The sequence below is a fragment of the Cynocephalus volans genome, chromosome 5 (assembly GCF_027409185.1).
Source record: "Cynocephalus volans isolate mCynVol1 chromosome 5, mCynVol1.pri, whole genome shotgun sequence".
In the NCBI taxonomy this organism is placed as follows: Eukaryota; Metazoa; Chordata; class Mammalia; order Dermoptera; family Cynocephalidae; genus Cynocephalus; species Cynocephalus volans.
Window position 1 is genome coordinate 8,961,879 of NC_084464.1, and position 12,007 is coordinate 8,973,885.

General features: G+C 45.8%; 1 protein-coding gene across 1 annotated transcript; it reads left to right on the top strand.

The window, feature by feature from the left end:
- Positions 1-2,376: 2,376 nt before the first annotated feature.
- On the top strand, positions 2,377-8,881 carry LOC134379278 (chorion-specific transcription factor GCMb-like). The gene is given in 7 exon segments (XM_063098472.1): positions 2,377-2,466; positions 5,874-6,072; positions 6,075-6,125; positions 6,233-6,345; positions 6,891-7,015; position 7,422; positions 7,943-8,881. Coding segments are annotated over 7 exon segments (1,518 nt in total).
- Positions 8,882-12,007: the final 3,126 nt, after the last annotated feature.

Consider the following 12,007-nt stretch of genomic DNA (forward strand, 5'->3'; position numbering starts at 1 on the left):
TTAGGGCAACTTGTAATATATATTCTAATTCTTCTCAAGCTAAACATGGTGAAGGCTCTATGTAGTTTCTTTGGACACCAGAATTCATCTAGAAATCGACTGATTTGCCTTTAACATTAAAAAGTTAAACTTATTTATATTTTTGAGGGGTAAGGATTCTCTGTGAACATTCCAAAAGCACAGACACAAGAAATAGTCTAACAAAAGTTAGTAATTAGACCAGAAATTAATTTCTACACATTCTCAGAGGTAATTTTAAATGACTATTTTTTTAGTTTTTTTTTAAAGCGTTTTACAATATAAATTTTCTTAAATTATCACATTTCACGAAATACCATGTTTAAAAAGAAGCGTCATCAATTTAACTTAATTTTGGAAGACAAAACAAACAGAAAAATCAACTGCATAACAGGAGTTGCGGGGACCTGCCCCCTCAATTAACAGGATGAAACTAGCCGGTGAAGACACATCTCTGTTCCCACCTGGACCTTGGCGATGACTTGAGAGTGATTCAAATCAGAGACACTGACCGACAGGGCCCCTCGGGAGAAGAGAACTTCTGTGCGAGAGGAGGCTGGACGACGAACACACCACCTTCTTCTGCCAGGACTTCTCGCCTCTGTCTGGGAGAAGGGCCCAGCTAACGCTAGAGGAAGGAGAGGACGCGACCGCCCTAAGCCGGCGTGGCTCCCCCACCCCTCGGACAGCGCTGGCTGGTCCCCGCCACTGGCAGGCTGCTCCGAAACCTACTTCGCTGTGGGATCGGCGTTTCTAAGCAAGCCCGAGTGCCCTCGACTGGGGCGGTAAGAGGACCCAGAGCACGGACGGCCCCTCGCTTCCTGCGTTGTTCTGCGCAGACTGGAGGCTTAAGACACACCTGCGTTTTCTCCTCTTGCCAACGGAAGAGACTAACCTGCGAGAGGCGTTGACAAGGGCGCCGTCCCGGCCGGTCCCGCGCAGCATCCGTCCTTGCGCCCGAGCGCGCTCCGCGGGGCCGTGGGCGCGCCGGTCTCTGGGTTCGGAGGAACGTGGATTCGGAACGTCCTGCGAGTGACCCGCCCGAGAGGCCGGCGGGTCTTCTCTGGCTACGGCCGGGCGTGGAGGTGTGGCCTGCAGAACGAAGGCGCAGGGAATAAATCCCAGCACTTCCTCTTCCCTCGCCGCCCAGGACCCGGCCGTGGGGTGGCCTCAGAGCGACTTCAGTCACTTAAATCGGTCTCTTTTACAGGTCGCGTTCGGTTGCCGGAGTCGCCATAGGTGGCCCTGGGGAGCCCTCAGCGTCCCGCTCCCCCTCCAGGGTTCTCCAGTTCCCCAAAGCCTCCCAAGACCGTCATGGGATAAATACGAGTTTGTGACATTGCACGACAATATCAAATTTTAAAGCGTTGTGTTTAAGTAGGTGACAACCGAGAACACACCGAATCCCACCCCTTACTCAGCAGATCTCGGAGCTGAGCTTCGGAGGCGCCGAGGCTTCCGCGCCCAGGCCCAGCCGCAGAGCGCACGTCCCTCCTCGCCTACCCCGGGCTCAGCACCGCCACCTCCTCCGGGTCCACGTTCCAGGACGTTCTTCCTGCGGGCCCGGATCCCTCCGCTGCCTCGGGAGCGTACGGAAGCTCTTGGCGCTCCCTCGGACGTCCTTAGCAGGCGAGCGTAGACAGACTCCCGGACACGCACGACAGCCACAGAGCGCCGGCAGCTGAGGCCCAAGGGGGCGACCCCAGACCGGGGGGTGCGCGCGGGCTATTCAGGCTGGGGCGCGCGGCGGGGGCCGAGGGTCCCACGTGCGGTCCCCATGCTCTCCTGGAACTGAGTCTTGGCTCTCAGGGTACTTTGCTGGAAAGCCCCGGCCCGGTGCGGTTAGAAAAAAGTTGATTCTCGACCTAAACGAGGCGTTCCAACGTGCCTTCCCCTCCCTCCACCCCCAACATCTTGGCCTCAGTTTCCCTTCACTTTAAGGACAGCTGAACCCCCCCCTTCCTTCTCGGCTCTGTCGGGGAGGGGGTGACTGGGCCCCTGTAGAGTGGGCGCCAGCGAGCGAGGTGACAAAAGGCGGAGCCGCGGGACAGGTATCTTTTAAACCTGCTGGCAGTTGTCACACGCCGCCGCTGCCGTCCGGGGTGAGACCTGTCAGCACGGGGGGGCCGAGGCCATAACCGTCGTCCTCAGCTTCTGGACTTGTCAACAGTGTATGTCTGTCTGTCTCTCTCTCACTCACGCGCGCGCACACACACACTCACGCGCGCGCGCACACACACACACACTCGCGCGCGCGCGCACACACACCCTACTATATTTTTAAAGAGTCACCTCGCGCACCCCTCGTTTTTTCTTCTTTCAGGATTCTGGGCAAAGAGCTTGAGCGAGGTGGAGCAGATGCCGGCGGACGCGGTGCAGGGTGCGGGCCGTGTGTGCTCCTACGGGATGAAACTCAACTGGGACATCAACGACCCGCAGATGCCTCAGGTGAGTGAAATCGAGTGTGTGGGGGCAACGCGTGGTGCTGTCCATCTGAAGAAGGGACAAGGGCATCCCAGTTATTGCAGAGACTTTGTGCACAGACCACAAACACACTGCTGGGGGGCCCTCAAAAGCAGAGGGAACTTCTCTGGACTTTGCAAAATGCAGAGTTGAGTTTAGACGTTTGTCTTCTCCTAGCAATTTTCTTGCTCTTGTCTGAAAACACCGAGGGCAGCAGGAAACGTCAATCGGGCTCCACTTTCTCAGTAGTAAGGCGAGGGCAGGACACCTGCTCCCTTCACTTTCCTTTAACTGGGGTGGAAATCGGGTGCCTCTCTCCTTATACCTCTACTTGAAACCCATGGGAAAGTTAGGGGAAATCTCGGCAAATATAAATACCACTGCTTCTCACTCAGCAAAACTGTGAGATCGGATTATGAATGGAGGTGACCCAAGTCTCAAACAAATAGCTCGACTTGAGCAATTTATTCTGACATCCTCCATTGCCCGGAGGAGGCCCCACAGTCAAGTGAAGGAGGCCAAAGCGCCCAATGATTATTTCTTTCCTAATGTCAAGGAGATCATCATTCTTTTAGGGTGAATTTGTTTTTGTTTTGTTTTAATGGAGCAAAGCAGTTTGGGGCCAAGTCCAGGGAATGAACTTGGTCATACTGGTTTGGGTCAAGACTGAGGAATGACTTTGAACTCCTGGGTGTAGGTGGGGGGTAGAATGGGAGTTATTTCCTAATATTTACAAAGGTGGACTTCCTGCAATGTTGGCACAGGAATGAGACAGCCTTTATTCAGCATCTACTATGTGCCAGATAGATGTTCAGATGAATAACAGTTCATTAGCAAGGTGTGTAGACTCTCAAATCAGCACATTTTGGAGCAGGTTTGTCTCACTTGTTTGTTTTAAAGTCTGCCTGCCTTAGAGTTGTGCTGGACCATTTTTGTGAAAGTGGACCCCAGTACAGCGAGTGAGTCTCATTCTCACTGACTTCAGTCATGTACATCTTCCTGAGAAACCGTCTGATCTTGCATTTTAGAAGAGTCACATCTAAATAACACGATAATGGCTCATCTCTCAGCATTTTCTAGACTTCTTATATAAATAGGAATTATTTTTCTTTTAGGAGACTGGTTCTTAAGAAATGCATGTGATATCTCAAAAGGGACAGACGCACTAGGATATAGAAAGAGAACTGGAGAAAGTTAGCATGGTCCTGCTCTGGCTGCTCAGTGTAGAGAACAAAACTGGCTATATGACCTTGAGAGAGTCCTTGAATTTGCCTTAGTCTCAGGCTACTCACTTGTCATCAAGTGGTGGAACTAGATAACTATCTCACACTCTTGTCCAAGTCTACTGTCAGACAGTTTTGTGTGTGTGTGTGTGTGTGTGTGTGCACGTGTGTGTACACATTCATGTGCCAACACATTTGAACAAATGACATCCAATCCTGGACATCCTCTGCTCTTGTTTTTATTTAAAAACACAGCCTCTATTGCTTTGCCTATGGTGTAACTACCTCCGTAGCTGGTGGGAGGCATGGGGACCTAGTCTATACCCTTATATGGGAGTCATGAAGAAGTACTGTCTTTTGGAAAATCGTCAATTTGTTACTAAGATCCTTAAGTTGAAATGTTCACTTTTGAAACAAAGATGTTTGCATTTAATATAAGTTTAGAGGTGGTAGTACATCTTTATATATTTCACTTTTGAGTTACCTTAAGTCTTGATCTTAAGTCAATGTACTAATTTATGTCAATTGTAATATTTCAGGGGAAAGATAAATAATGCCTATTAGTAATAACAATGATTTCAACAATATCCTTGTGGTTTTGAAAACAACCTTATTACTGTTAGAATATGCAATATTAATGATGTACACAAGTCTGAATTGTCTAACTTATAATACTTTGGCTTTGCAAATGTTCGATTTAATTTTCCTGGGCGGTAGAAATGGGGAGGAGGTACAGATGGTTTACTACTGTGATAATACTCCTCTGACTATCATACCGGTAAAGCTAGTTGTGGCCAGTCTGCCACAAATCTGTTTATATCCCAGCTATGACACTGTGGAAGGTTATCTAGCTAACCTCCACTTTCTTATCTGTTAAATAAGAGGAAGGATGCCCATCTTGCAAGGTTGGTGTGAGGACTGCAGATATTGCATAACATGGCTCTGCAGGCCATCCTGGCTCTGTCCCCAGCACTACTTAATTCAGCACTGCAGTGTGAACACAGCTCTAGACAGTACAGAGAAGAATGTACATGGCTGTGTTCCAACATAACTTTTTATGGATACTGAAATTTGAATTCCATATAAATCTCATGTATCACAAAATATAATTCATCTTTTGATTTCCCCCCACCCATTTAAAAATGTAAAAACCATTCTTAGCTTGAAGTCACAGAAAAACAAACAGCAGATTAGATTTGGCCCATGGTCCCTGGTTTCTAGACCACTGCCCTGATGAATACCTGGTAAATAGTAAGTGCTCAATATAGGGTAATTTTACATTACACTTATATACACAAAAGACATTTATTGCAGTATAAATAATGCATAAAATGGACAGAGACCACCAAATATGAACACTAAAGCAATGTTCAGTATCGTAGATATAACATTATTTCATCCATGTGGCTTTCTTGAGGAGAATGACAGTCCCATATTGCTCTGGGGAGCAGTCCAGTACCAGGCAGGCTCAAGGTTTACTGTTATGGTTAAGTACTTCATCTACTGTGAACCTTTTCAACTCGGAGAGCTAAGTTGGGAGTAGGAAGGGAAGCTGTTCTAGCCTCTCTGAGGGTGCTTTGGGTATCACTGCTGATGTGACTGACAGGTTTAGGATAGAGAATCAAGAGCTTTTGAAGAAAAAGCACTGACTTAAATATACTTACAAGTTAAATTGCATTTCAGTGATAGAGCTTTCCAGTCACTTTTTGTCCTGACACTTCAATACTTGAAAATGTTTTGAACATTTAAACACACCAAGAAGTGGTGTAACAGAGTGGACAGGAGCACAGGCTCTGGAGTCAGACTACCAGGGCACAAATCCTAGAGCCAGGCCTTGCTGGCTGTGTGACCTTGGACAAGTCAATTAATCTCTCTGACTTCCATATCCTATAAAATGTGGATAATAATAATGGTTCAAATGCCTGCACGTGTTGTGAAGGCTAGATGAATTAGTGCAGCATCTAGAAGGTAAGAGCTACATAAACAGTTATTAGCCAGAGAGGCAAACGTAGACTGTGACATTTCGTGACAGCGTAAGTTATGGGTTGTACAACATTTCTGGGTATAAAAAGAACTCATTTCTGTACTAGCTGCTCGTAGAAAACGTCAAGGGTGAGGGGTGCGTTCAGGCTGGCCAGAGCTGACCCCTCGTCCCGCGCTCGTCCCCAGGAGCCGGCCCACTTCGACCCCTTCCGCGAGTGGCCCGAAGGCTACGTGCGCTTCATCTACAGCCGCGACGAGGAGAAGGCGCGGCGCCACCTGAGTGGCCGGGCCATGCGCAACACCAACAACCACCACGGCCACATCCTCAAGAAGTCGTGCCTGGGCGTGGTGCTGTGCGCGCGGGCCTGCGCCCTGCCCGGCGGCGCCCCCTGCAGCTGCGGCCAGCCATCTGCGACAAGGCGCGCCTCAAGCAGCAGCGTGAGGGCGCGGCCCGGGAGGGCTCTGTCCCCAGCTCCTGTCCCCTTTCTTCCTTCAGAAGGGTCTGGGGGAGGCGTTGCTATGATTTCTCCTTCTGGGCTTTGCAGAGAAAGCGTGCCCCCACTGTCACTCTGCTTTGGAGTTGATGCCCTGTCGAGGGCACAGCGGATTCCCTGTAACCAATTTCTGGCGGCTTGAGGGCAACGCGATATTTTTTCAGGTAGGTGGGTGAGAACACATGTTTTGTTTTGTTTTGTTTTCCCTGGCCAGTACAGGGATCAAACCTGGACCTCGGTGTTATCGGCACCTTGCTCTAACCAGCTGAGCTAAACGGCCAGCCTGAGAACACAATGTGAGAACACAATTTTTCATCAGACCATTTAGAGACCAAGTTGCTTGCGATGTGCCTTGGCAGCTCTAAAGCAAACAAACTACAGCTCCAGTGGCCAGAAATAGGTGCTGGAGCTCCCCAGGGACCTACCAGAAGCCCAGGAATTCACTCACCTACTGTGTTCTTTAAGGGCCAGAGATAATGAACCAAGGTATAGCCATAGTTCATTTAATACAGTGAAAGGATTGCGGGTGATCTTTTAAGATGTCTATTATTCATGCTGTTTTAGTTGTTCAAGAATTTTTTCTCTGTCATTTTGGAAAACAAGAACAAAAACTTGGGATCATGGGAAAGGCATTATAAATTTTTGGCCAACATTGCCAGCTTCCTTTAGAGGAATAAATAACATGTGATTTATTTCTTCATTAATGCAGGCCAAGGGAGTTCATGATCACCCAAGACCAGAGAGTAAATCAGAAACGGAAGCTAGAAGAAGTGCCATCAAGAGACAGGTGGCCTCTTTTTACCAGCCCCAGAAAAAGAGAAATCAGGAATCTGAGTTATCGAAGAGCTGGCATTGCACAGGGGTCTGTATTCATTTTCAGGACAAGATAGACTGATAATTATGTGTAATATAAATGTTATATATTACAACAGTTTGATTTTATATGAAAATTATATATCTCTAACAATATATTAAGTCAATGTTTGGATAAGGTTTCTAATCCCTTCTTAAAAACAAGCAACAAAGGATCTCTACAAGCAACAATCAAGTCAGGATGTGTGCTGACATCCTTCTACAAGGACAGTTATCCAGCAGCAATAAAGAAACCTGTGCATACCAGCAGGGAGTTAACAGTGCACCCCTGAGCCAGTCCTTGACATATTTACACAGGAACAGATAACATCTCTTTGGGTTACTTGGTCTGGTTTGGCCTTTCAACAAAAGCATGCCAAGCAGGCAGAGTGGTAATGTGAGGATGACAGAAACTGACCTTGTTCACGCACTTCCTACGTGTCAAGCACATATCTAGGAATTTCACACATTTAATGGTCACAGAAACACTATGAAGAGGTTACTATTATTAAACCCCATTTCTAAAATGAGGACTCTGAAGCTCAGAGAGGTTAAGTAACTTATAAGTAAGGGTCAGAGTCAGGATTCAAACCCAGGTTTATGTGACTCCTGAGTCTACACTACTGTGAACACAGTATGAGTGAGAACAGGACCACTTCCCACTCAGACCCATCCTGCCTGGCTACACTGGACCCCCTCAGTAGTGTGGTTGTCGTGCCTGAGTGAGCTCAAGCTTAGCAACCCCAGGACCATGTGCCTGAATCATGTCCCTGAGCAGTGCAGTATTCACAGCACAGAGCCCACCAACTGGAAGTTTCTTTTTATTTACTTGGTTGGCTATTACTACAAGTGAGGGTGTCCACACAATTTACATACCACATGTCTGTTTTGTTTTCTTTTTTTTTTTAGGCAAGAAAGAATCAAGACAACAGTGAACATTTCAGCAACATACCTCCCCTGGAAAATCTGGAACTGTTTGATGTAATTACTGACACCGGTTTCCCTATTCCAGGGCAGCCTTGCCCCTCCTTCCCAAACTCTGATGCTTACAAAGCTACCTGTGGCCCAGCCACCTTTCAAGGGGACATAATGACCCCCTTTCAAAAATATTCAAACCCAAGAATCTGTTTGCCCAGACCAGCTTGCAGCTATGAATTGGCAGGCCCTGGTTTTACAAGTTTGAGCTCCTATCCCACCCTTTATAAAGATTCCACCAGTGTCCCTAATGATGCAGACTGGATTCATCTTAACACACTACAATATAATGTCAATTCATACAGCAGCTATGAGAGAGGCTTTGATTTCACTAGTAAACAACATGGCTGGAAACCAGCGCTTGGAAAAGCTGGTATTGGGAAGAGGACTGACCATGGGCAGTTCCAGACCATGGCCCCTCACCCTTATTATAACCCAGAGCTTCCCTGCAGGTACCTCACGACTCCCCCACCAGGTGCCCCTGCCTTACAGACTGTGATCACCACCACCACCAAAGTGTCCTACCAAGCCTACCAGCCACCTGCTCTGAAATACAGTGACAACGTGCAGGAGGTTAAGAGCCTTTTGAGCTGTAACTATGCTTCTGAAAATGCGCCGATGTCCATGTATCCAGAAGCCTTGGAACCTCCAGCTACAGTCACCAGGGCAGCCTCTCCAGCAGGGTCACTTCCTTTGAAACTTTCAGGAGATTGCCAGGCCATCAGACCCACTTTGGCTTTTCCTCAAGAGTCAGCTTCCTCCAGGACAGATGGAGTAGAGACTTGGGATGTGTGTCTATCTGGGCTGGGCTCTGCAGTTAGTTGCTCAGACAGAGTGGATCCATTCTTTAGCTATGACAATGAAGATTTTTAAAAGGCAGTCCAGGGGACAATATAGTATTGATGCATGTGCAGGCAATGAAACGTTTAATGGCAACTATTTTGTTGAGTTGGGAGATCCTTACTGTAGGCACAGAAATATAGATTGTAGTAAAAATGCTGATTAGCTGAGGAAATGATCAGTCAGAAATGTTTAGATAATATCAGGAAATGTCACACAGCTTTTTGAAACCAACTAGAGTGCATAGAAGTAATCCAGAGGTGTGACTCTTCCAATTGCACAAATAAACTGGAGACCATGAAGGTTAAATACAGTTTTAAATTTACTTAGCTTATTAGCTGGAGTAGAAGTCAAGAATCCTGATTCTAAGTTTTTCACTTCAGATCATATTAGGGAATTTCACACATCCTTATTTGGTCCTTAGAGGCTGCCAAAATACCTTCAGGAAGAAATCTTTGCAATCTTATCAAACATTTCATGAAATTTTTGTTTATCATGTAGAACCTGTTAAAATAGCATCAGGAAGTGATTTTGATCCTTTTATGTCCGAAGTATATATCTACAGCTTTTTAAAAAATTTTTATAAATCTCTGGCAATGTTAAAGTGCAATTGTTTTTAAAAAGAATTTTGGTTCTCAGTATTAATTGAATACCTTTTAATAATGTGATGGTTGTTATAACAGAAACAGCCTAACAATTATGTTTCTTTAATGGTTTATTCTTGTTCTAAATATATTTTTTCTGATTAGGTTTCAAAATTAGAATTGACATATAGCTTTACTGTTTCTTTGTTAGTCTTCATTAATGTAATTGATAATGTTGTACAATTAAATGTAATAAAGACATTTTAAAGTAATGTAGCTGATGCTTGAGTTATTTCAAAACAGAAATAGAAAAAATATTTTTCATATTGTGACCTGGAAACAGATGTTATAAAATATTAAAACTTATTAGTTTGGCAGTTTTGTAGTTAATTTTAGAAATACCCGTTTGCTGTACTCTCATAACAGAACCCTCCTGAACATTTGGAGAGTGCACACACAGACTCTTGCACTGCTCCCAATACTTAGTGAAAATATTCGATTTTCAAATAATGATAAACTACATAAGAGGTAATTTTTGATAAGGAGGGGAGAGACATCATCTTCAAATTTGCATAAAATACCAATTTGCATAACTAAATTGCAGTAAGTCAGATGCCATTTTAAATCACTGAGTGTTCTACATGGGCCTCCTGATTCATAGATCCCTAACACCCTGACGTGAATACGTGCAGCTCTCACCACAAGGCTAACTGAGTATGAGTGCACGCCTATGATTTCCCAGCCAACATTGTCTCAAAGGAGAGGATGCCTCATATACTCATGGGCTATTTTGTCCTGTAGACGTCCATTGCCAAGACCGACAGCTTATCATTATAGTTAACATTCTTATAGGACTTACCATGCTCCAGACACTGTTCTAAGCCCTGAACATATATTAATTTATTTAATACAGCTGTCCCCTGGGCCACCTCAGAGAGGTGGAATGACATACAATGAGTGGGAGGCCTGGGATTTCAATCCAGGTTGTCTCCAGAGTCCATGTTCTTAATCAATACATTATACTAGCTTTGATTATAGTCATTTATCGACAAAGTTTCATTTATACTAAAGTGTTGTACTTGACACAGAGTGGTGAGTTTAATTACTTGTAGGTGTCTGTGTTTCAAAATGGGACCTGAGGAATCTGAGCAGGACAGGGTGGAGGAGGCAGGGGTGGGAATGAGCAGACATGGTTGGAGGCCCAGCGGCAAGTATTTCCCGAAGCATGGTACAAGGGTGCCCTGGGGTACAGGTGCGTCTAGACAGTCCACAGATACTGTAATAGTTACAGATATATTTTAACATATAGCAGGAAATATATAAATAACACATTAAACCTACGATTTCAGGATATTTTTGCCCAAAGTAAAGTAGATTTTGCTTTAGTTTATTTGAAAGCAAAGCAACTTAAGAAAAAATATTAAGCAAATAATACTACAGGTATCACAAGGAAATGCCAAAAGTTGTCAAAATGGTTTGAGGACTACTGAAAAATGAGACATACTGCCCTCGAGCAAGGGACCAGGGGCTGAAGGGAAATGGCTCAGCTGAAAGGGGGAAATGGTGATGACAACAGACTCTATAAAGCAGGAGCCGATGGGGCAGCAAGCTCAGGTGTAACTTTTCACAGCTGAGAGCTGAACCACAGTCCCAAGGAGCTCAGACAAGAGGTGCTGGGTGCCGAGGCTGTGACATACGTCATTCTCTCTATCTCCCTCTCTCTCTCTTTTGGCAGCTGGCTGGGTCAGGGATCAGAACCCTTGACCTTGGTGTTATTGTTATTGTTCTTTTTTTTTTTTTAAAGATGACCCGTAAGGGGATCTTAACCCTTGACTTGGTGTTGTCAGCACCACGCTCACCCAGTGAGCAAACCAGCCACCCCTATATGGGATCCGAACCCGTGGCCTTGGTGTTATCAGCACCACACTCTCCCGAGTGAGCCACGGGCCGGCCCTGGTGTTATTGTTCTGATCGGCCTATGAACCAGAACGAGCCAAGCCTGCTGCTGGACCCAGAACTCCATCAGCTGTTGAGAGCAGAAGAAGATAGAACAAAGGAGGGGAGGCCAGGTTGAGAGCTGACCCCTTTGATCAAGGCAGGCTTCCCCAGGTAGACCTCCCCAGTGCCGAGGGACACTAAACAAAAACATGAGTTACTCATGTAGTCGCTTGAATTATGTCCTCCCAAAACTTATTGAAGCTTGAATTGTGTCCCCCAAGTTTTACATATTAGAAGCTTAGCCCCCACTGTGACTGATAAAGGGTGGGAAATCCTGCTACGGTAACTGAAAGGTGAAGCCTTGAAGAGGTGATTGGATTGTAGGACCGGGCGGAAGTGAATGGATTAAAAATGGTGATCAGGGCTGTGGTGCTGAAGGATTTAAAAGAAGAGGAGAGTCTGTCTCTCTCTCTCCTTCTCTCTGCTCCCATCATTTTGCAACATGAGACCCCTGGGACACTGTTGCCACCATCAGATGGACTTCGGATTTGACAGCCTCAGAAACTGTAAGCAATAAATTTCATTTTCTTTACAAGTTACCCAGTTCCAAGTGTTTTGTTATAAGCAATGGAAACAG